This window comes from Harpia harpyja, chromosome 11, assembly GCF_026419915.1.
Source record: "Harpia harpyja isolate bHarHar1 chromosome 11, bHarHar1 primary haplotype, whole genome shotgun sequence".
NCBI classification, from domain to species: domain Eukaryota; kingdom Metazoa; phylum Chordata; class Aves; order Accipitriformes; family Accipitridae; genus Harpia; species Harpia harpyja.
Window position 1 is genome coordinate 37,039,305 of NC_068950.1, and position 26,240 is coordinate 37,065,544.

A 26,240-nucleotide genomic window follows, 5' to 3' on the forward strand; every position below is an offset into this window, starting at 1 on the left:
TGATTTTCTCTGTATTTCTATGATCTGAGAATTCTATGAATCTGCGTTTGCATGCATTTCCAAACATTGACCTCTGATCCATGTTTGTCATTCCAAGTATAACTCAGTCTACAGTCAGCTAAAACCATTGTTATCTCAGCAGCATGAAACAGAGATCAAATTTTTTAGACTATGCCCTTTACCTTCTCATTTTGAATTTTTTCTGATGACAAAAGTAAATGTTTACATCTTTAACATAAAGAGATGTAACATCTCTAAAGAGCTGAGAACATTTGTTCTAATAGGAAGAAAAAACATAATTTCACAAGATCACAAATCTCTTCTGCAGAGGGGCCCATAAAGAGAAAAAGCAAGAACATTCAGACAAGCTCAAGATTAACTGGCAGATGACTAAATTACTATGCATGTAACAGCAGCTCACAACATACAAGACTTTCCTGCTATCAATACAAGGGACGCTGTCAGCTTTAAATATAAGGCATTTTAAAATTTACCCCCTCCTCCCCAAAAGGAATCCAGCTGAAAAAAAGATTTAAAAGTCACCATTACAATAGCTCTTCCCCAGACATGGGTAACTAATGCACAAACATTGTCAGAAGAGAGTAAGAGAGTGGGGAGGTAGAGAAGATGACAAAGAAACACCCTCCAAACCCCAGATACATCCTCATCTCTGTGTAACAGTTCTCAAGAAATACTATTACACAGACCAACAAACAAGCAAGTTTTCAAGCAGAGGAAGATGTTAAAACACCAATTTGATCTTTATGAGTATTAAAAATCCAATCCCCACCCACCATCTGTCATTTTTCTTTTTAAAGAAAAAAACAGACAATTTTTCTATTTTGAAAAAAAGCATTACACTGTGTGTAGGCTGTAAAACGCACCCTGTGAGCATTGACCAACTGAGGTACCAATGGTAACAAGGATGAAACAACCTGGAACAAGTGTGAACTAGCCACCAAAGTACACCTCCAAGCAGGGCCTCAGTAAACACTTCAGCATTTAGGACAGGACATCAGTTTGATTCTCAGCTTCTCCCAATTATTTTATGTTATTTGCTTATTCAGGCCCAGCTTTGTATACTGTTTTTCTGCTCCCAGAAAGCCATCTAGTAACTTACTAAACTGAATGTACAGTAGAAGCATTGCGCACCAAGTACATGTTGTACTCAGCAGGATGTAGGGAATGCTCTCCTTGAAGGACTGGAGAACTTAAGCATGAAAAATATCTGTTGCTTTTTGACATTTCTTCCATCCCACCCTCAGGAGACACACAAGCTGTGAGGTTTGCCCAAAAATTAACCCAGGGATTGAAATCTACTGAACTAAGGGATATTAGAAACTGTCTCCACCCCAACCCCGTCATGGTCAGTGGAGACTTACTAAGAAAACTAACTTAAACACAGCAAGTAATATACTTACAATTGCTGCAGAGGCCCACACTTCAACTCAAACACAACAAAAATCTCAGGATGTCAATAAAGCAGAAAGATTGGAAAATAATACACTGACTAGATTAAAGCTAGCCCCAGCATGTTACACACACTAGTCTCACATGTGACTACACCACAGTGACAAGTATGCGCTTACAAATACTAGTCAAGAGTCAGAAGGAATAAAGGTTTCCAGGTACCTGCCATAAAGCCCACTTGACATGTATCTATATTTACGTTCCTGAGATTCTAATCGCCTCTGAAACAGTGATTATTTATTTATTTAAGTATTCTCTGTTTTAGATGGACATTGGCAGCCTGAAATCTGGGGCTTCATTGTTTCAGAGAAGGTTAGCAACAAAGATGTCAAAGATCCTTTTCATTGCCATATTGTTAGGATTGTATTCATTAAGCAGAGAGGTGATGGCAAACACAGCACCTGAGGAAAAGTCAAATGACAACATAGTTGTTGGGGAAAGATTTTTCAGTCTCTTCAGCCTGCATACCTCCAAACACGCAAACTATAGTCATGCAAGTACTGTTAGCATCTGCTCATGTTAATAATTCCAGAATTTCACAAACAAAACCAAGTCATTACCTTTCCCTTAGAGAAGATCGATTTAGCACAGAACTTAGAGAATGCTTCTGAAATGCTGGAGGTGCTGAATGCTCTAATGAAGCAGCAGAATGGGACTGTCTGTTGAGTGGATCTGAGATGCCATCCTCATTGCAAACATCAGAACTGTCAAAGTCTTTTCCATGAGTAGATTTTGCCTGTAAAAAACCCCACCAAACCTTGCTACATTTTATTATGAATATCAAGATGTACAGTTTTTATGTTTTTATTTTTCAAACCAAAAGGTTAAAGGTTGCACATACATGCAAGAGTATCTGCCTGCTGGGGAAAGAACAAGGACCCTCATTTCATAGAAAGAGCCCTGGTCTAAATTAAATCAAGTGTCAGAGGACTGTGCTGGTATCTAACACATTACCTTATGGCAAAGTCTACTGTAACAGTCCTTCTATCACCTTTTCTGACTGCAAGGCTCACCCTTCCCAGGAATCTCACAGATTCAGAATGATGCCTGAGTCTAAACAACACAAACCTTAGATTTTTTTTTCCTCATGATTTGTTGTTCCTCAAGGGAAAACTCAGGCCCATCTACTCATCTTCTGCTCACTCTTCACTATACCAGTTACTCCTTCCGTAGTTCCTATTAACCTGAAACATACCACTAAAACGTCTCCACGGGTTACCCACTTTTACCTGGCATGGGGATTGTTATGGGAGCTGTTTCTCAAAGCTGAGGGAAAAAACCAAAACCCACAACAAAACCAGACCAACAATAATCAGGTTGCAGGGTTTTTTCCTCAGCTTTGGGAAACAGCTCCTCTTAAACAAAGCTATATAATATTTCTGGCAAGAAAAAGATACATTCTCTTCAGCCCTAATTTTGTGAGAATCACAAGTGATTAGTGTCATCAAGAACATGATGAATTAACCTGTAGCTCAGCTATCTGCATTCTCCAATGACTGCTCCTAAAATCTACTTTCCTGTTGGGGGTGGGCAGAGGGATGGGGGAGATCACACGACCTTAAAATAGCCATCATTTAAAAAAAAAAACACAACAAAAAAAGATGTATTTAGCATACTTAGCAGAAATTCTCTATTTTCTTTTCAGTTTCTCATTTAAAGCCGTGGAACAAACCCGAAGTGGCAAAATATGTTAAACTTACATGGTACGCAAAACTGCAATCCTTGGTAACAAAAGTTTAGACTCTGACAAAAGTGCGCTTAACATATATCAAGGTTTATCCTTATAATTCCCCTTCTTTCCTCCTCCCTGTTATCATCACTTTTCCTAGCCATTAGGAAATCTAAGAGGGCATACATAATTAAGTGCTTAAACCCACAATTTCTACAGTACTTCAGGCAAAAACAACTAAATGAGGATGGAAAGAATAAAAACACCGAAACCCAAAGGAACCCTGACATTAATCTTCAGATCCATTTACTACACAAAGCAGGTAAAATCTGAAAAAGGAAGGATGCAAAATAACAGAACAGTGGCTTGCCAGTTGTACCAGCGCTACCTTTCGGTACAATTCCAGAATGAAGTGTGCTCTCAGAATAACTGGGAAGGCAAATGCAAACTGCCTTTAAAGGCTCTTCTACAGCCTTGTCACAAGCGTTAATGCTAAGGAGAAGCAAGTTCTGTACCTACAGACATGAATATCTTATAGAGTGTTAAGTTTCACATTTCTATTTGTAAATAATCTGTCAGCAGGCCTAAACTGGGTTAGATCAGATTTAAAACATCCCTTTTCTTGCTTTTATGCTACGGTAGATAAAATTTCAAAAATACCTATGCAAGACAATTCTTCTTAATCAGACCTTCCCAAAAAACAATGTGTAAACAATAGCACTTCGGAGTACTCACTTTGGCTTTCTTGGGTCTGTAGCTACCAAGAAGAGAAGGATCTGGAGAAAGAAAAACAGGTGCATCCCAGAAGAAATTCAAAAGAAAATCCAAATATCCTAAATTACATGTAATCTTTTACAAAACAGCTTACCACTCCTCCCAAACAGTACTAAAGCAATTTATTACTATTATCATTATACATTGTGAAATTCTAAGCAGTCTCCTCAGTATATTTCAGGAAATCACTTTCTTTAGCTGAAAACAATGACTTCACATTTAATGGAATACAATGTTTATAATAATGAATCAGTGTACGCACCGTCTTCTGCATAGACAGAAGTGGCACATTTTGTTAAGCTATTAATTGCCTAAATCAGTATAAAATCAAGCTGTACCACTCCCCAAAATTCTCATGTACATTACACTACTTTGCTAATCTTCTCTGAACAAGCTTCCCTATGACCACCTCTCCCTCCTCCTGTCACCTCTTCATTCCTTCCTTCACCACTGACCCACAAACATGAGTATGAAGCACATGGAAACATACGTGGGGAAACTATTAGGTCCATATGGGGTTCAGATGTTTCACCAATGTCAATACACACCTCATCCCTGAGGGACTGACATTAAATTATGTCTGCCTTCTTGATCAGTTATAGCAGTCTGTACTGAACAACCCACACACTGTGACCCAAGCCCAAAGAGGTACTTCTATGCTGTACAGCAATGTAAAGACACCCCTCTACTAGCTACCTGCACAAAAACAAGAAAGGACTAAACTCTACTGTCAGTATTAAGATTTCTAATCCTAGGAATCTGTTTTTTTCAGAAGTTAACAGTTAAGCCTCGAGACACAGGCAAGTGACCAGTGAATCCTCTGGATATTAATAGTGAGGTAGGTTTCGGTCTCCTAACCACTGGCCAGAAACCACCAACTCATTTCGTAAGTATGCAATGGTATCAGGTGATAATAAGTCTGTTACATTATCCAGCTACTACAGATTGGTAAGTATGAACACAAAGGGAATGTGAAACCTTTAAAATCCTGCACCCAGTGCTACTACAAACAACAAATGTAAAATAACAAGTTCATAATGATTTGCTATGTAACAGTTTATAATTGGTGAGGAGGCACAATAAAAATGAGGCAGAGCACACATAACAAACTAATACTGATGAGACTTATCAAAATCCTCATATTGCCAGATGCATGCAATAAAATCAAGTTTTAGGGTACTTCCTTAAATTTCTGGTCCCACACCTTTTATTAAACCCTCACTTACTGACACCAATGAATGCTGAAGCAGGTATTGGAGCACATCCTGGCTGCTCATTAATAATGGTAAGTCACTGATCCACTACTCACAAATACTGCTGAAATAAACATTATTCAGCAACAGAGCCCTTGAACTTCAAAACGATCAATACTCCAAGCCTGACCAACACACCCACAGACTGTGGTGTAGATCTGCTCCACTATCCAGCTCATCAAAACAAATGGAGTGAAACAGAGCACTCGCTTTGACTTTGGTATTTTCTACTCCTACTTTCGTATCATGTAGAACTATGTTCCAAGTTCCATGAGGTGAAGAACTATTCAAAACCACCTTCTGCAGCAGTAGCTTATTCAGTATTCTTCCTATTCTTAGGAAGAAAGAACAGCTTTTTCTCCATTATAGACTGACATTTTTATAATAAATAAAAAACAAAACAAAACAAAAACCCCCAAACAAAATGACCTCACTAAACTACTGCAGAAAACAAAAGCATTAATGAGATATATAGTAGAAAATACTGACCATGGTCTACCTTGTTCCAGGCTTCCGCTGCGCTTTCTTGCATGGGACACCAGGTATGAAGTTTAATACCAGGACTTGTTTGTTCAACCTGAAGCAAAAATACGTTAAAATGCTCAGTATCAGATGTATCAATTCCTATTTTTATCTGTTTTCGTTCGTAAGATCACATCTAGTCCTTTCTGAAATATTTTATTCTTATTTAAATACTATTTAAAACTATTTTCACAACACTTTGCTCATGTGTATTATTAGCATTACTGTGCATAAACAAAAACAGTGCTAGAAAGGTCTAGAAAACTCTGAATATCATACTGTTCAAAGAAAAAAAAAATGCAGATAGTTTCTCCTTCATCTATAATGTCTGCAGTCTTTTCCAACAATTCTTGGTATCTCATATTTATTCCAGATAGTTCAGATCTTACCAAGAGATCTGAATCTCTTCCTGATTAAAAAAGTTACATTTAGCATAATCTAATTTTAATCTTCATGTAACGCAAAATCTCCAGGCCAAAAGAGTTCTCAGCAGTAAAGATGCCCTAAAAGGAGCATTCTCAATCTAGAAAAGCCATGAGTCAGGATATGGTACACTAAGAGACAAGCTTTTTTCTTTTTTGTACAAACATAACTACGCAATCGAAATCAATAATCAGTGTTTAAAGATGCTATAATTAAACTGTGAACTTCACCTATAGATCAAAAAACAGAAGAATTGATTAAAAGGAGTTAAAAGAAAAATATCTGAGAGAGAGAAACAGTAGGTTGATGAATGATTAATGGATTATTAAGGCTAATCTGAATCTCTAAAAGGTACCTATACGTAGAATAAAACTTGGAAAATAATTCTAAAATTTGACAAGTTATCATTAATTCATTTGTACATAAACTAGAAAAAAATTAAATAAAGTGAGAAGCAAACTAATTAAACACTAAATTATCTCAATGGCTGTGACAAGTGTCCAGAATTGTAGACAGATCATAATGTCATAGCACAGAATCAGAACAATCCCTTTTGTGCCCCTACACATTCAAAGTAGTTTTCTAAAAATAAAGGATTGTTGCAACCATAAGAAAAATGAAGAGAAAAAAAAAGTAATATGAGAATATGATCCCCCAAGAGGCTGGGAAATGTGGCCCCTTCGTATTCGAGCACTTAAACACAGTTTCTTTAAATAAGTACCTAATTTCAGAACAATTTTTGATGTACAGTTAGCAAAAAGTCCTTATGCGGGTGCTAAGGTGCTAAAGTCAGGTTGGTTATGAACTCTAAGTCAAAGCATTAGAGATGTAGCTCTGAGCAAAGGAACTGTTTCAAAGATCACAGGATGCCAACATAAAAAAAGTTGAAAGAGAGGAAGTGTAAGTGTTCGTAATGTGACTAGACACTCTTTCTTTAAAGTCTTATTCAGGAATTTTTAATACTAATATCAATTACTTCCAAGCTGAATTTATACACCTATTATCCTGTCTAGTGCACTGGAAGAAAAGAAATGGGGCCTCAGAGAATTTAACCAAGATATTCATGAAAGAATTTGATCTTTGTCTGTTACTAATGCGGATAAAAGAAATTTTATTTTAGTTAATTTTACATTTAAATCACTATGTGACAGACTGTTAAGGAGAGAAAAATTATTCATCTAAACTAAGAGCTGAATGAATTTCTGGAGCAGTATTTAGTGAAAGAACAATATTTGATCTGAGCTTAAGCTGGAAGCACTTTGGAAAGAATACAAACCCGTCTAACTACAAATGGAGGTTTATCGGTTTCTCTTCTGAATTCATAAGGACCAAGGTTTAAATGGGCCAGTCGTTGCCTGGCTTCTTCTGATAGCTCACACATTCGTCTTTTTGTGTATGGAGATGGAGAACGTGATTTAGAAGCTATTGTAGGCTGCTCGTAGTTCTTTGTTGCTAAGTTGTGCCTGCTTTTCTCAGGTGAAACAGAATTTTTCTTTGGTAACTGTGTTTCCAATTTTCCATTTGGGGTTGAGTGATGTACCCAATTCAAATCACCCTAAAGTGAAAAAGAGATGTTATCTGGTTTGACAGCATGCAGAACAAAGATCACCGAAAATAATGCAAACAGGGAACTAATAATTTAAACAGAAATAGACGCCATGTCAGCTGAAGCTCCCCTCACAAAACTATAATCAAACAGCAATTTAAAAAACAACAATGGATTTACCATTTTCTCTGAAACCAGAACAAGGTTAAAACACACATTACTACATGTTAGATGTTAAGTATCTAATACTTACCCAATTAGTTCTCTCACACAGTTAGTGTACAGAGACTGTAAAAAAAAATTAAACTGAATTTTGTCACAAGTTCATTTAACATAAACTTTACCTGGATTGGACATACAGAGATTTGAAGCATTTTTTCATCTGTTTAAAGTTTTTTTTAACCTTTTAAATTTCTTACCCTTCAAAATAAAATACATAGATTAAAATAGAAGCCTATTTAATAGTTTCAATTATATACATTTAGAGTTGCCTAAAGCCTCACAAGAAGCATAATTACATTCTCTGAAATGTATATTTTCTTGGATTATGGTGAATTTACTAGTTCTTTAAAGAGTTATAATCAAGAAGCTATGTTTAGCAAAAAAACCCAACACTTCCCCCCCCAAAAAAACCTTTAAAGACCATCTTCAAAAGATCCTCTCAAATCATGAATACTTTTGCAAAGGAGGAGGCAAAGCAGCTGTTTATTTGTACAACCGGCACTTGACATCCAAAATATGGATTTCTGTAGCTAAAATTTATAAAAATCCCACCATTATCACATATTGCCTTAAAAGTCTATGTCTGAGTTGACACTGCTTTTAAAACACCTACAGACAGCAGAAAAAAGGAAAGTGGAGGAACAACCAACCTCACCACCTCCCTTCCCAGCACATAGGATGGGGGTGGTGCTGTTGTAGTTTTTGTTGTTGTCATTACCAGCAAAGGCTACCTAACAATCAGGACTGACACCACCTCCAAGTAACCATTAACTTCTTCAGTGACCAATTTCAAATTCTGGGAAACTGTTTCCAACATCGAAGTTCTGTTTGAAATACATTATCACTCCTTTGTAATTCCTGGCATTAAATGAGCATTCAATTACTCTACAAACTTTATAGGTCAAGGCACTCTAGATTATACAACTCTTATCAGGCTACTTAGTCAGCAGCATGTTTTAACTTTGAATACCGCAGTATGGATAATTAGCGGTTTTGGTCAAATTTGGCCCAAAATCACAGGTTATAAAAGATACAAAATAATGGTATAGCAAGACTTTTCTTCCTGTTAGAAATTCTTTTTCAAGCTTGAGGAAGTTGATGTTAGTGTTAAATCTGAATGTTGCATGCACTACTTCAGTTCAGAGGAACCCAGAAATAAAATGTCCAGCTTGCCTTCGAGCCTTTCCCTCTACACCCAACAATGAATGAGGCTGAGGCTGTGTGTTTGTTTTGCATCAACATAGTTTGAATCTGGCATCACACAGACTATTCATGCCACTGTCTTTCTCACGCCTGTACTAGCACTTGTGCAGCTGGTAGTGAGCTAGAGTATGGAACTGGACCAAACAAAACCAGACCTAATTCTCTAAGATTAATTTCAATTTCACCAGAAATGTGAATTCTGGCTTACACCAATCGTGAAACTAGACCTTCACTGCAACATATGCAAATTTGATATGCCATTCATAACACATTAAATACTTTTAAGGACATTTTAAATTTTAAATCAAACTGCCCTTATTGAAGTCACCTTCAGTGAAGTTAGTTTTCTGACAATGACAATTTTCACTGATTTTTTTTTATTGTTTATCTAAGTGTCTCAATACATTTTGTTTGCTAAAATTGGAAGAAACTTCTCAGTGAACTAATTACCAATGCCACAAAGAGGTCAAAGTCACGTAACCGTCTTTGCACACAAGCCTTCCTGACAACCGTTCCATTTTAATGAACCTGCACCATTTTTCAATAACATAGCAAAAAAGAGGAGGACGTAAGAGTAACTTTACGTGACAGCTTGTGCCAGGAATCCCAACAAAAATTCCAATCCATGAGACCAGAGAAGCGTGCTACCAAATGAACAAACACATCAGAGAGGGGTTTTTTTTCCCCAGTCTCTTCAGCTACTTCACCTTTAACTTTGCTCATTGCAGAAGGAGCATTTCCAGATTAATATTGGTGACAGCCTTTGCAACAAAAATCTTCATTACTGTTACTGATATCATTACGGAAAACAATTAAATTAATTGGTTTGTTTTTGATAATGTACCTTCTCTTGACTTCACCTAGCTTTCATTGTCCTTAATTTTAAGTGTCAGTAAAAAGTGGTGAGAAGGCATCTTCCCACCTACAAATACACCAGGGATTGACACTTCAGCTGATCACAGAACATAGCAGCTGATAATTGTTTCAGATTCAAGGAACTCTCAGCATTTACTGTCATGCACCAAACCCACTCTTTACTCATACTTGATTAAAAATTTAATCAAGTTGTCAAGCACCCATGATAACTGCTTTAACCACAACAAAAGAATGAGAAAAGTTTGAAGTGAGCAGCATATGTAAAAATTGGAACCAAGGCTATCAATATTAAATCTAGAAATTAAATTGCAAACAATTAAATTATGCTAACCTGTATATGACTCCTTCCTGAGCTTAACAGACTTTCTGTAATAAGGGAGCTTGTAGAAAATCTCAATTTTGGTGCAATTCCCTAGAAGAGAGACAATAATTGAACATCAAGCTCCAACTCAAGATAAAGGGTATCAAAGAAGTAAATGTCACCTAATGTAACAAACCATTCCTAATTTTCAGCCATTTCCTTTGTTAATTTCAGCCTTTAATAAAGATAATTAGAAAAGACAGAACAGCAACGGTAAATGTCAAGATGCTAACATTTGCATTTCTGACAATTCAATTACAGATGATTATATTGCTTTTGTACAACAATTAAGGTCTGACTTTTATTTCAATACATTTCTTTGTCAAAAGTACTTTTTAAAGATTTTTTCATGCCATGCTATATAGCATCAATAGAAATTCCAGTCATGCTCTAGAACGCTAGAGTTAATGCCTAAGTTTCATTAACGCTAACTTTGGAAACTTATTTCTAAGTAGTCTCAATTGTACAATCTTTTTTGTAAAAACATTTTGAAAATTAGTCAATTGCACTGCAAATAACTACTCATTTGTAACAGTATGATTAAGAATACCCTTTATTCTATAACTATTAGAGCAAAGTCTGATTTCTGTGGATTGTCTCCCATATTCTATAATCATGTTCCACTTCCTCTCAATCCCCTCTTACACATGTGGATGGCAAAAGGCAGCCCTAGCCTGACCAATTTGGAATCAGTGGCGTCCAGCTGGGCCTCCTGGTCAACCAGTACACATGTACTAATGGCTGGCAGGTCCTTCAGTCTTTACAGGGCTAACAGTTTCTGTTCAACTCATCTTCTTTTACTGCGGCCATGTCTAGAAACATAATACCTCTCAGAGCTCTATTTCCTGTTAGATTTAGCTAAATTTGGCCAATTTATACAAAATTTCCTGGGTGCAAATGGCAGAGATTATGACATACAAGTGTTATTTCCCAAAACAGCAACATTAAAAAAGGCATAAAAGAACTAAAGGCCACATACACTATAAAAAAGTGGGAATGATCTATGTGCAGCTTACACAGCTCTGCAGAAGCAAAGAAGGAATCAAGGGTCCCTAGAACTTTCTACCCTCTTTTTTCAACACAGACAGAGTTTGCTGCCCCAAGGCATCTGTGTGCCTGGGCATTTGTGCACATGAACACACAAAATCACTGAGAAATGGAAAGAAGCTGGTCTGTTTGTGACTCTACCCCACATCCTTAAGAATTAGCAGGAAATTCATGAGTGAAAGTCTACTGCTAACCAAACTATTCTCTACCACCTGCCTAAACACATACTGATTTCCCATAAGGGAATATGATCTGGCGCCAGGTTAGATTATGGAAATGAAATGACAAAAATGCCAAGAAAGCTCAGTCATAGCAATTAACAGAGTCCAGGATTCAATCAAGTCAAGTTATGGCATATAAAAGAGATTTTAAAGCTGACCATCTTTAATCAACTCATTTTTATTACTAATGAATTGTCAAGTGCTATCAACAATTTAAAAAAGGACACATCAGAATCAGTAAGTCTTCTATAAAAAGCAACAACAGAGCACCTACTGCTATTACAGAGACTGGGAATGATTACTGAATTGTTAAATGCTCATAGCTAAAAAATCACACAAAACCATGGTTTCTTTAGAGAAATGGTTTGTGGAGAGGGAATACAGGATGACACTCACATACATAGGCATGGATATGTCAAAAGTAACTTACAGGCCAAAAGCAATCAGAGTTCTGCTATTTTCTGCAGTTCCCAAACTAGGGATTGCTGAAGGATATTCAATATAGTATTATGTAAAGACTGCCATATAGCCCCAAACATAACTGTAAATGAAAATCCAGCCAGAAAGTTTTTGGGATCTATTCTTCTGCCTCCCGCGTAGTGGTATCTGCAGCCCTGACCAGGCTTGTCAGTCCTCCCGTACCAGTCATTAAACTGAAGTGACATGGACATAGTATTAATTTGATCATAGAAAAACCGTAAAGGTGGTTCATATTTAGAAGAACACAAGTTAGAAAACAAGTCTAATATGTGGTTTTGACTGTAAGGAGCATGTGTACAAGTCTGTAGCTTAAAAAAGTATATATGAATATAATAGGTCTTGTATTGGTATGCTAACGAAAGATAGCATAACTAAAAAGAAACTGTTTTAAGTAACATGGCAAATACTGCATGAGAGTGGGGAATGGAGATAAGAATGTCTGTAAGAAGTCACCACCAGTCAACGCTTAAACATATTCTGAAAGGCAAGGGTTGCAGAGTAATACAGAAGAGCCAGCAAAAGCCTCAGCTGGGCAACACTGGACCAGGAGAGATAACTTGAGGCACATCTTGTATGCGTATTGTGTTTGTAAGCCTCATAAGACATTTAGCCAGAGACATTATCAGCCAAGTGCCAGATTTCTGGAGGAGTTCTGATCCTCTCAACTTGGGATTTCTTCCAACTGGCAGATTAGCAGTGTTAATCAGACACTGCTTGTCACTGCCTATCTGAACTCCACAACCGTAACCTTGCTGTTGCTACCTTTATTTTTTTTAATAAAAGACAAATTTATTGTGAATCAAAGTGCCAGTGAAGCACAGCTGTCAGTCAATACTCAACATCTCAGCTAGCTATAAATAACTTTTCATGTGGGATGAACATGGCTTGACTAGCATGGGAATAATGTAAGGGTTCTCACGACCTTTTTTAACACTTTCCCTTTTGCTTAGCATTCACATTCAGTGCTTGGTGCTGAGAGTTAGCAGGAGATACCTGCCAGTAAAGCTTAGAGACCACTAGGAGATGGAGGCGTTTGAGACCGCATTTCTACTGGAGGTAAAAATCCTCTCACAGGTATCCCATTTGGCAAGCAAGGAGAGGAACCTCAGGTTCTTTTTGGGAGCCTCGTTCCAATTCCATCAAACACAGCTTCTTTATTATTCCTGAAATCGGGGTCAGTATGCCAAAATCCTTTCTTAAACTGTTCTTTCTGAGATGGAGATGGAACGGAGCAACAGATGCTTCTGCAGTCCTCGTTCCAGGGCAGAGATGGATTTCATTTACACTGCTCCCAAGGACATGGAAGTATATTTCTGTCTTATATCAGCCAACTTTTTAAAGCTACTACAGTGTCATCATTCAGCTACACATCCAAATGACTCTGATCACATCTTCTCACAGCTCACAAATTATGGCACCTTCTCTTTACTAGAAAATACATAATTTTTGTATTAAAGAACTCAGTCCAACAAACTTCTCTAGTGGCTCTGCTTCTACAAAGATTCATTAAATTGCATTTATAAAAAATCTGAAACCAGTTTGCTAAATGAGGTGGTATTATTACTACCTCCCTATCTATTCTTTCTCAACACCAGGAAAGTACCTATTCTATAAGTAATATGGAAGCAATACAGTCCTACCCCCTCCCATGAGTCACCACTAACATGCATAGGATAAGTCATATCAAAGAGATGCTATGGCCAAAAAATAATGGCTAAAATAATTTTTGCAGGGACAGTTTAAGCTGCCGCAGAACTATACATTTTGTATCACAAAATCACAGCTTTAATTCATTCAAATGTAACACAGCATTAGACACCAAATTAGCACTTCTAATTGCAAGTGACCGGGCAATTTCCAGGTTGCCCTTGCAGGGAAAGATTATACCAGCTAAAAGATATCAATGACCTTTAACCAGCATTTCCCTCCTGCCATGTGTTTTTAATCCAATCACAATGGACAGGGCAACTGAGTCCCTATCTTCCCAATCCAAATGTCCTGCCAATCTGCTAGTAAAACTTAACCAAAATAAGACAAACAAAACAAACCCCAAACACACATCTCCCACATCATCACCATAATCTTCAAAGTGCCTTCCTGAGTTATTCCACTGACACCCAAGATTCAACAGCCAAACTCTATGAAAGGGCAGTGTGAGATGAATTCATTTTCATTTACTATGTATTTGAGCCCCTATCTCCAGAAAATTAACATTAATTCATTGCACTCGTTCTGCCAATTTGTTGTCGTTTATGACAGCTTTTTTGAAACTGTAGAAAAAGCAAGTTACTAAATGAGTGTGAATGGCCTGAACAGACCTTAAGAAACAGGCTTTGGAACTGAAAAACAATCATGCAGCACTAAGCTATATTTCAGTTACTTACTATTTTAGTGGTGACCTTGCACCACAGGGAGGCCCACAAGTGAGATGGCATAGCACTATAAGCTTGTACTGGCTGTCACTGTCCTAAACAGTACAAAAAGTAGTCTGAAACAAAATGCTACAAAGACAGACTGAGAAGGGACGGTTACACGGTTTATCTGTTAAGAACCGTGAAGTTGATAGGACATCTCCCTCTTCTCTTGCATCCCTTCAACTACCAACTGCACCACAGATTAAACTGAACACAAGACATGTCACGGTGCTACACTGCAAACCAAGTGCAAACTAAATTTTTCACATTAAATAATTTCTTGAAGCATTTTGAAAAAAGATTATACCTTCGCCAAAGTTCAACTGTAGATTTGTACATTCAACACCTGAAATGGCAAAATCTGTCAGAAGTAATCACTTTTCATTTGAAGTAGTTCAAGGGGTTTCTTCAGTGAAACACACTGTATCATAAATACAATCCACAGATATTCACTCACTGTAAAAGAAGAGGACCTCTTCATTAAAATCTCACGATCTAAACCATGGTGCCCGTGGGTAAGCTTAGGGTCAGGGAACAGGAAGTCTCTTGTATTTTCTTCATACGTAGCTAGAACTTTTCCTACTAAAAAGAAAATATATGCTTTAATTGGAAAACAGATAAAGCCATAGAGTACAGACACCACACACAAGACCATATTGAAACTAAGATAAATTTTGTTCTTTACAAATTAACAACATGGCTCTAAAACTTGTATCACACTAGGAAATAACCTCATCAGGTTAAATTATCAGCAGAAATGGGCAGAATCTACTCTGAAAGTATGTTTTACTGTTATTGTAAAAAAATTATAGAACAGTTAACACAATCTTCTTTAAGAGACATATAAGAATTTTTCTCTAAGCAATTCTTCAGTAGTTCTCCTCTTTCTTTCCCTTCCATGCCACAGAAGAAACTAGTATTTTTTTTAATGGCAGCCAATCCCTTATGAAAAACTTTATCATTCCATATTACAGTAGTAGTAATAGTAGGCGTAGTAGTAATAGTAGGCATAGTAGTAAAAAAGAAACGCAAGCAACATCAAAATCATTATCTCAAGATTTTCTCACTATGCTGGTTTGCTACTTTTTAAAAAACATATTTTCTTTAGGGGAAAACCTTGAATGTATATTATAAAAAAATTTAAATTGTGCTATTGCAGTCATCTTGTAAGCTTATGTTGGGCTGTATCACACCTATCTCTGACCCCTGAAAATTAAATTCCTTACCCAAGATCTTTTACCCTCCCACAACAAAAATCCACATTCAGTACATTTCTTCAAGTAAACAGTCTGGTAAGTTACCTGAGAGAAGCAATCGTTTCCTTGAAAGTACTAAGGACAAGTGACAGAGAGTGCTTTTAATACCACAGTTTCCAAATGAGTCCTCTTTAAAACTTGACTTTATTTCCAATAAAATGCAGATTTACATTATTCATGGGAACACTTGAATTTCATTAAAATAGATTTTTATAATCACACAAACCAATAACAGAAGTATGACAAATCGCTATTTATTATCTTCACATATCCCAAGAGACCTATAATACTTATAGTGAGGATAAGAGTTTTCCCAATGGTCACCATTAAAATGGAAGGAAAAAAGTGTCATTCTGAGAACAAGATTATGCACTCTGAAATTTCACAGACAGCCACTTTGCAAGTGAATTGTGATGCAGTTAATAAGTGTGCACTAGATGATTTCAGTTTATTTTCCATTTTTTAAATATTATCACTTTCCTAAGCCTGAGTATGATACATTTCAATATTCAGTTATTATTCTCTTTCAAGAATGAGATCCTCTTGATCTATTAACATTTTATATTCAGAGGACTATTTGTTGAAGAGCTTTCTATGTTGTTTGTGAGTTGGAAAAAGTGATTGTGCTGTAATGGGCAATGTCCTCATGGAAATTCACCTATTAAACTGCATAATTTATGAAGAGACTGATACAATACCTGGAGGAACAAGCTGTATTAGTTCAAGTACTGCTGTGTCAACTAGAAAGGAAAAAGTTTTTTCATGAGTTAAAAAAAAACTGAAGTGGAAAGTAATTCTCATAGTCAAAACCCAAGAAAACGGCTCACTGATTTAAGCTTCATAGCACTATACATAGCTGCACTATTTCCACTACACCAACAATAAGAAAAAATTAAGAACAGCTTGCATAAATACCACAGAGGAACACAATGGCATTAGCAGTGTACAAATGACAACTCTAAATTTGACTTAGAACTTGGTAAGTTCTATCTGCTGCCAAGTTTGTCCTTCTTTTAAAGAAGATAATGCAAGCTTTGCCACTTTTTCAGGTAACTAACTCCCAGTATGAGTTGCTGGAGTTTGAGTTCAGGGTCAATGTTGTCTCACTACAATTCATTATGCTCCACATGTGGCAAGACATGTAATTCTCTTAAAAAATAAAAAGAATAATTATACAAAAATCAAAAGTTTATGCTTCTATTATTTGAAAATTAATGAAACAAATGATCAGGTAAAGGATCCATTACCTATCTGGATAACCACATGGATTTTCCATTAATTATGACTTTTTACACTTTTCCTGTTCTAAAGCATATGGCATACACTTCTAGAGGCATTTTGTTAGCTAACAGTATTTTCAGTAAGTTACTAGTAACCAAAGATAGCAAAAAACCTCTGCCTGCACTGACAACAAATTTTCTATTCTGAAAACCCACTAGTGCTAGGGTCCCACTTATTTAGTACATGATATACTACATTGGTTACCCACTAGCTTTTCAGAGAACAGGCTCTTGATAGAAAAATTATCACATACTTTAAACCTCTAAAAAGTCTTTAGAGCCCATACATGCATGACATTAATGCATACAACATAGTATTCATAAAAAGCAGAACCTACTTTCCAGTAACTCCACAAGGTCTCCAGGATCAACTACATCAGCAAATGCCTGGAAAATAAATTAATAAATAATAATAACGGCACAGTTGAAGTCATCAGATGGACCTCTGGGGAAAGAGAAGGAAAAAAAAAAAAAAATATCAATATTCTTCCTTGCTTCAGATGGTTGCCAAGAGTCCTATTCCTACTGGAAAAATAAAGGTAACTGAAATTATCATTTGGCGCATGATCAAATTCATTGAAAGCTAGCAGTTCTTGCCATATGCTTTCTAGCCATTCAGGGTTACCTCTCCATATTTAAATTAGGAGGTATTGTGAAGAGTTGAACACGTAGAGGTAAGTATTGTCTGAGAAAGTTTCAAGAGACAAAGATAAATTGCTGAATATACTAGAATTCTGATAGATGAAGAATATGTTCTTCAACATATTAGTAATGCTTTAAGCTTCATTTTCATGGAAGTGACTATTCATGTACAGAGTACTGTTCAGCGTTTTTTTTAACCTGAATCCCATGTGAATAAATGGCAAGGAATAGGGGAGGATGTTGCAGTGGATATTCAGAGGCTAATAGGCTTCCCCCTAACTCTATACAAAAGTCTCAGGAGAGTGGTATAGATCACTTCACTGTTCAAGGTACCAAACACTAAAAACCACCAAATACTGGTGCTCCACAAATATCTACACCTATTCAATAGCTATTTGTAAGAAGACAGATATTATTCTCAGCTTTCTTGTTCACCTCTTTTGTAAGCAGATAGATCCTGGTGTCTTGGAGTTCCCCTAAATTACAATGAAAACAGTATTCAGTACATTTCCCTTACGTAGTTTGTGGTACGTTTGCCTTTAAAGAACTATAGTCTTTTTTACTCTTCAGTAGCTGGTGAAATTATCACTGTTTGTATCTTACTCACATCACCAGAGCATCACTGATGTTTACTCAGTCTGGTTTTCAAAGTGCTGGGGGATGCTTAAAGGAAAAGAACTAGAAAGGGCAAAGTATTATTATTCATAGGTAGTCAAGAAGCCAGATCATATCTGTAAGATACTGTGTTTCATTATCCCTGTGGTACTAATAATGAAGCTAGTAGGGACTCAGAATATGTGATAAACAACCATAAATTATAAGGCCAGAGTACCAACCCGGGAATTCTGGTGACAAACCATGAAAAAAGCATCTCAAAGGGAAAAAGATGTCACCAAAAAGGCTTGAGCTGCTATTCTATCTTTCTACTAAATTAAGTTGACTCTCCTATATCGCACAGTCTTTGTTCTTCACCTTGCCATAATTCTTAGAACAACAACATTCCGTTCCTTCCAAGCCAGGAAAACAGACACAGAAAAAGGACAGTTCACAAAAGAATGAACAAACACCTAAAAAGTCTCATCATACATTATAATCTTCAGTACGCATAATTCTTGAGTCATCGTGTGGATAATATAGGCACACACCTCCTCTGTGCTGAAGAGAAGCAGGAGTTATAATACTATGCCATCCTTAGTGTGATTACTTGTGCTCAGGGGCTTTGCAGTGAGTTTTTGTGGAGTTTGGGATGGGTTTTATTTGGCTCGTATTAGCTCTTGACATTATCTTACCTTTTCAAACACTAGTTTTTCTTGAAAGAAGAGTGGAAATGCTGCAGGGACGCATTGAGTTTTTTTGTACTGCCCAAGTACAGACACACTGAGATAAAGTTCCTCTTTGTCTTTCAGCAGCACTCCGGGGCAAGTTATCTGTAAGAGTAACAAACACATTCATTAAACAAACTCAACTTCAGTTATAGAAGTAATGTCTGGTTTCAAGATAAAAGTGAAATGGTCAAGGCTGAAATGGTTGATTTCTGAGAGTCAGATTGTAACAGACTAGATAGAGTGAAAAAAATTCTTTTCTAAAGCAATTCTGTTGGTACAGACTGACCAGGAAAAATAGTCACTATTTTAAAATAATCAGGACCAAATTCTTCTTACTGTAAGTAAAGATACTGTATTGCCTTCAACTAAAACTGAACCCTGGTATCCCAATCCCAGGTTAATACAGTTAAAAGGCATGCATTGACTATATAAGTTAATCATCACAGGTCACATCAGGTTCTATATGAAGAGAGTCATGTAGAATGAAGTCTACGTGATGCCAAGACACAAAAACCCATCCAAATTTTAGCCTAGCTACAGAGAGAATGAAGCTGGGAAATGTACATGCTTAGACACCCATAGTCTGTCCAGCCACCAAAAAGGGCAAGTTTATTTACAAATATTATATTAACTTTGCCTTCTAATATGTAAATGCGAAAAAGCAACTGTTGTTCCGTTACTGTCAGGCACACAGCACACAAAGTTTTATCTGAGAAGTTTGGCCACCTCGGAGGGTACTCAAGGCAGGGAAGGCTCCTCATTAGCCTGCCAGATATGGCCGCTAATCTCTCAACCTTCTCTGGACAATTCTTATTCTTTAAGTAAGAAGAAGTTGGTATGTTTTTAAAGCTCTGATGAACATCAGACATTCTTACTTGCGTTTTCACTGCAAGGATGTACACAACTCATTGCAAAACTATTTGCTATTTTCTCCAAGCCACATGGTTTTATTCTATTACCCAGCCAGAGAATAGTCACCTTTCACTTCAGTTCTACTGCTCACTTTTTATCGCAGTATAATAAATATGAGGTTGTCTCTTCCAACATAAGGTTGCTGGAGAAAGCGTTCAGACTTTCAATTGCCAGGTAGAAAGACAAAGGAGAGTGACAGGAATTAAAATAAGTGGTTTGGTTACAGTCTCCTACTCCCAAATGAATGTTTTACTTGAGAAATCCTAACTGGATTTAAAAGAAAACTATATAAACAGCAGAAAAACAGCCTCAGGTGAAAGAAATAACAGAAACCAATGTGTAATAGATTATTATAGATACAGTGTAAGCTAAAAAAAAAGTGCTTCTATTCATAAATATCTGAGGAGGAAAAAAAAAAAGGGGGTTCTTCTCCATGTAAACAAGGCCTTCAAATCTGCAAGAAAAGTGCCAGAATAATAGATATCCCAATTGAAACAGACTGTCAAACATTAAACAGCTTGGATGACACTCATGCAGTTGCAAGTGTGAATAGGAGTGAGTGAAAGAGACAGTTTTCATTCATACAAGGCAAGATTCCCCAAACTACATACAAGTCATATTAGCTTAGTTCTTGCTTTTCTTCTTGACATTTTTGTAGAATTTACAGTAATTTTTAGCTGGGGTTTCGTGCCTTTTACCTTAGAGAAGGCAACGAATATTTGCCTATTGATTGAGATGAAATGTGAGAGTTTTGAAGACATCAGAGAGGGCAAAACTGCAAACAACAGGTGCTATTTATTCTGGCTAACCTGTAAAAGAAAATAAATTCTTACAAATCAGCATGTGGGGCAAGACAGCACATGTGGAAACTTGTGCTTCTACTACCCTTAAGATAAACTGCACAACTCATTGCCTGGGCTGGAACACCAATTCTGCATGTTCATGTAACTTTTTAAACCAGCTCAAAAAATGAATCACACATGTATATCCGCAGTTCATGAAATCTGTGTTGTAATATGTGATGCATGGAGCTGTGTAACACTGAGGAGACAAACTGAAGCTCGTATCTGACTGCAAACTGTTCAGGCAGGATGAGGGACCATTTTATAAACTGTAATAGTATTATCTATGGATCAGCTAAGGCAGAGGGATAGCAATGCTGCAATTAACTGATCTTACAACCAATCAGGAGAACTATGATAAACATCTAGGACAGTGTTACCCTGGACTTCTCTGCGGCAATTCCCAGGAGGATGGAAAATGTGTACCAGCCCCGTTGCTGGGACATCACAAATAGCCATAAAGAAATCACTGAATTAATCTCATGGGAAGGAACAGAACTCTACTGATCCACAACCCCCAATGGCATTTGGTACACACAGTCCTATAACTGTAGCTGCATAGGTAACCAGTGAAAAAGGCAGGCCTTGAAAAATCCCTTTAATTGTCCATTACCATCAAAACGAGTTCCCTATGAAGAGCAATGGACAGTATTAACTTCTGCTGAGCGCAAGCTTCCAGATAGAATAGCATTTTGGACTTAGAGTTGCAAAAATAATCTTCTCAATGTGAAGAGATGCCATTTTAGTCTCCTTACCTAGCAGTAATCCACAATGCTATTAATTCACCTTAGTGCTTAAAGCTTTACCTACCTTCACTGCTGCATTTGCATTTGTGAATTCTCCATGTAGCAATGACATGAAGAATAATGTGAATTTCATTCTGTTGCTACATGAGCAATCTAAATGCCAGCAGCAGAGGTAGGCACCAAAATTAGTCTCAAAAAACCAAGTAACAATGAAATCTCAGTCTGAGCAATCATGAATTATTCCATTTCAATTAATGGCAGGATAAACCAAGTAAGGTCTTTAACTAAAGTCTTCCATTTTAGAAGAGCAGCCTTTCAGAAATGAAGAAAACTAGCAGTGAGATAAACCAAAGAGCTGGTGGATTCAGATCGGAAAAGATCTTAGAATTTCATTAAGTCAAAAGGAGCAAAACCCATCTGTATCCTGAAGCATGGGAAAAACAAAGAGGACAGAACTTCTGACACAAGGGGGTAGGTTTCAACAAGGGTTGAGAAATACGCAGAGCATTGTAAAAGAACAGGAAAAGGAATCAGAAATTTGGACAAGACTTTAGTCACAAAACAATCAAGGAGAAAACAAGTGGACACAAGCATACATCAACCGAGATGTGAAAAGCAGCACATCTACGCCCCAAACACAAATGAATATTTTGCCTTGGTTTTAATGATACTTAATACAGGAGCAAAAAAACAACTTAAAGAATGAAATGATGGAAACAAAAGTTACCCAGTATGCACTAGGCCCGGACCAAGGAGCCACAGGGAGGCTGAATCATATTCAGCCCAGGTTCTAAAAGAATGTGATATTTCTTGCTGGACTTACACATAATTAAAACCCATGTTATGAAAACAAGGATAGAACCATCTGCTGAAAAATAACAAATGCAAGGCCTATGTGAGGCTGAAAAAGAGATATGAAAAATTATAACCCCATCAATCAGAATATTTAGATACACAAAAGTAAAGAGTAAAGATATGGAGGAAAACATGACTAGAAAAAAGCCCAGCAGCACGTTTCATAAAAATAGATCAATCAAGCAAAACATGACATTTTCTTGAAAACCTGTTGTCTGGACAAAGGATATCATATGGTGCCACATGAGAAATTATTACTTATGATGCAGAAGATGGGAGTTAGTATGAAAGTCCTAAGGTGGTACAGAAGTAGCCAAAGGACAGCATCAATAACGTGTAAAACTGGGAGGCATCAAGCTGAGGGTTACTATTAAAACCATTCCTCTCTGTATCCTGGGATCCATGCCTTTTAATATTTTTAATGAGCCTGACACAAGAAGTCAGAGTGTTTTCATGAAATTTTTCCAACTAAAATTCAGAAATCATCAGAGATCAACAAAAAGATATAAAAAAACCCTGTTTGCGGGACCACAGTAATAGAGATGAGATGCACCTACTGTGTATTAACAACAGTTTTTGCTTTCACTGGAGGGGCTAACCTTCAAAGCTGGCTGAGAGGAAGATGATGAGTGTGTTAATAAATGACAGCATAACTGCAGTGCAGCTGTGAAGAGACTAATATTAAGACATATAGGATGAATGTTAGACTTTTTTTCCCTGACATCACCTAAGGCAACAGTGAGACTCCATCTGGGATGCTGAAATCAATTCCAATCCTGATCAATGCAAATTCAAAGTGGAAAAGTAGCACCCATCCCTAAGATGATCAGAAGACTGGTGAGCCTATCACACAAAATACTACCAAAAGAGCCAGGTCTCTTTAGCTGACAAGGATCAATTGTGAAATGACAGAATTGCTGCCCCAAAAATACATCAAGAGAGCAAACACCAAGCAAGGAAAAAAAATATTTAAGTGAAAGGCCCATGCTGACATTTGTGTAAGAGCAGGGCATCAACTAGCCAGAAGGAAATTTATGCTGGAAAGTTTTCAAACCACCACAAGACTGAAATGCTGAAGTAGGCTCTAGTGGGGAAAAAAGGCAAACTGAGTGTTCAAAACCAGAGTAAATACACTTATTAAAAGGGTTATCTGAGGGAAATTATATAGCATAGCAGGGATATAACTGAATGACCCACATGTGCTGAAAGGGGCACTCATATCTGTGTTGTAGATTTCCTGTTCTGCCCCTTTCCACTATTATTTGTAGTCTTAAGAGCAGGGTGAATAACAAATACCCCACAACTGAAGAAGCATGACCCTGGAGGAATGCCTTCCCTGTACTCTCTCCTGAAACACGAATAGCTCACAGCAGTAGGAACAGAAAAGAAAAGCACATCCACTCCTTTCCTGGAACCAAGCAGGCCTTTGCATTATGAAGACAAACACTAGCTGTTGAGACATCAGAGCAACACCATTAGGGTGATACCCTCACCATCTACGTGAAGAAATTCACAGCTCTGTTTTAGGGCAGCCACAGAAGTTTGGGAACAAAAGTGGCTAAGCGGTCAGGAATACTGGGTCCATTTCCCAGTATATACTTTCTGGATCTGCACTGGAATTTTTTGGATGGCGCCTCAGGTTTTCCTTTCTGGCAGCACTTGCACCGTGAGGAGGCCCCTAACCCCTGGATTACAGCGACCGGGGCATATGAAGCCAACAACTCCAGAGTAACAGAGCACTATCTAACCCAACTACTTCTTGAAAGCTATCAGGAGAATGATACAGACCCTCACTTTACTCCCACCTTGTATATAAGCAGAAAACCTTGCGAAGTGCACCAGGAACGGTCTTGACATGATTAACGTAAAAACTTTGCCCTTCCACAGCTATTGACCTCACCCCCGCGCCGGCCACGCACCACCCCGGTACTTCAGAGCCGCCCAGTGCCGCATCCTGCCCCTCACAGGGACCTCATCGCTCACAGGGGTGCATACGCCACGTACGAGCTGCTGTCTCCTGGGATTTCTTTTGCTCTGTTTTTTTCCAAGAGTGCTTTTCCCACACCACAAAGCTTCCTAAGAATCGGTGTCTCTTAAAAACGACCTTTTCCACAGGAAAGCGAGAACTGTGAAGCAGCACGGCTGCTGCTAAGACCCACGGGGCGGGGGGGGGGCACAGGGACCGGCTGCTGGAGGATGCGCACACAGAAGGGGCAGAGGTTGCCCAAGAGCCAGAGCTGAGCCGCACTTCCAGACGGAGGGCGGCTCCCCGCTCGGAAACAGGGCCCGGGCCAGCGTCCCAGAAGGACGCCCGGGGCCGGGAGAGCGGGGCGGCGGCTGAGAGAAGGAAGCGGGGCGGGAAGCGGCGCCGGAAGGGCAAACCGCGGCTTCTCCTCCAGCCTGCGGCCCGCCGCGCCCCGGCTGAGGACGGCGGGGTCCGCGGCCCGGGCACTCACCGAGCGGACGTCCAGCTGCAGCACGCAGAGCAGCGCTTTCCGCGGCATGGGCCGGGCCGGGCCGCGGCGGGGGCCCGGCGGCTGCCGGCCCGCTCCGGCTCAGCCGCGCCGCGGGGCCGACGCCGTCGTCACGGCAACCGGGGCGCTTGCGGCCCCCGCCGCGCTGCGCATGCGCACCATCCCGGGCGGGCGGGCCGCGGCGGGGCCGGTCCGGGCTCGCCTCCCGGGGGCTGCCGCCCCGCACTGCCCCGGCGGCGCCAGCTCCCGCCTCCGGCGCCGCTCCGCCTCCTTCCCACAACGCCCTGCGCTCTCCGGCGGGCTGACGGTCACCGTCGCTCCCGGAACGCCCTGCGCTGCCGCGCCTGCCCTTCCCACAGTGCCCTGCGCCAACGGCCGCTGCCCGCTCCCGCCATGGCGGGCGGTTGCCTGCGGCCCTTCCCCGCCCCGCCGGCAGCTGCCCGGGCCCGCCTCTGCGGCCCCTCAGCCCTCGCTCTGCTCTCCGCAGGGCCCCCTGTCCTCGTCCTTCTTCTCCCACACAGCCTGCCCGGGCGCCCCCTTCCTGCGCCTCACAGGCTGGCTTGTGCTGGCCCTTCCCTCAGGCGCCTCTGGTGCTGAGGGGGAGCTGCCGGCGTGTGTGAGAAGTGGAATGATTTCCAACCCCTCGGCGTCCCACAGGATGGACAGTCCCAATTATGGCTGCTGTGTTGAGGGATGGATTGCTGGTGCAAAAGCTAAAGCGTCCAGCACAGGGCAGGGAACGAGGCAGGCCGCACGTGAGCGGAGCGCTGCTGTAGGGCATCCGAAAGGAGCGCAAAGCTCCGGGTACGTTTGTATCCCTCTGGCTTCTTGGGCCTCCTGTGGAAAGGTGCCAAGAAAGCCTTCCCTTCAGAAGAGGGGGACACCAACCAAGTTTGACACAGCTCCAGCGCTGAATAGCTAAAAAGTGGTGACTTTCCATACTTGGTGGGGTTTTTTTTACTTTCAATGCATACTGGAATTTTACCTACTTCCTGTTTTAGGCACCTGGGCCCTTTTGACTCTTCAGAATCCTGGTTTAGGACTCTTCAGGATCTCTGTGAGTGAGACACAGAGTGGATGTGGCATATTCGGTCTGGTCCCATCTTCAGGGACTCGTCTCCACACTCATATCTGAAACTGTCTTTTCAGGCCTACCTTTCTGCTTTCATTACTAGACATTCAAATTCACACCACTGATCTTCATCACCATTATGAACACATCAAGGGTATTCTCCAATGTCTTTGCTGCTAAGTTGTTCTCAGCATATTTACAGTCATGTACAACACCAAAATAGTCTGACTTTCAGTTTTGGCAACTGCAATTTGTTTCAGCCGATTCAGACTGAGGAGGTTTAAGCCTTTAAATATTGTTTCCAAGTTCACAAGTATAGCTGTAGAGAGAGGAGGAAGCTCAGTGGACAATTTTA

The 26,240-nt window shown here is 39.2% G+C and overlaps 1 protein-coding gene across 4 annotated transcripts in view; it reads right to left on the reverse strand.

The window, feature by feature from the left end:
* The window catches only part of SPATA6 (spermatogenesis associated 6), a 46,042-nt gene extending 20,990 nt beyond the window's left edge, over positions 1 to 25,052 (reverse strand). The window contains exons 1-10 of one of the 4 annotated variants that reach the window (XM_052801312.1): positions 24,796 to 25,051; positions 18,949 to 19,086; positions 17,356 to 17,404; positions 16,436 to 16,477; positions 14,939 to 15,060; positions 10,290 to 10,370; positions 7,388 to 7,666; positions 5,656 to 5,743; positions 3,875 to 3,915; positions 2,031 to 2,206 (exon numbers count right to left, since the gene is read on the reverse strand). In XM_052801312.1, coding sequence (XP_052657272.1) covers positions 2,031 to 2,206; positions 3,875 to 3,915; positions 5,656 to 5,743; positions 7,388 to 7,666; positions 10,290 to 10,370; positions 14,939 to 15,060; positions 16,436 to 16,477; positions 17,356 to 17,404; positions 18,949 to 19,086; positions 24,796 to 24,843 — 1,064 coding nt within the window. In that variant the 5' untranslated portion in view covers positions 24,844 to 25,051. Of the gene's footprint in view, positions 1 to 2,030; positions 2,207 to 3,874; positions 3,916 to 5,655; positions 5,744 to 7,387; positions 7,667 to 10,289; positions 10,371 to 14,938; positions 15,064 to 16,435; positions 16,478 to 17,355; positions 17,405 to 18,948; positions 19,087 to 24,795 lie in introns of all 4 variants that reach the window. The other 3 variants (XM_052801311.1, XM_052801314.1, XM_052801313.1) reach the window with 3 other exon arrangements.
* Between the last annotated feature and the right edge of the window lie 1,188 nt (positions 25,053 to 26,240).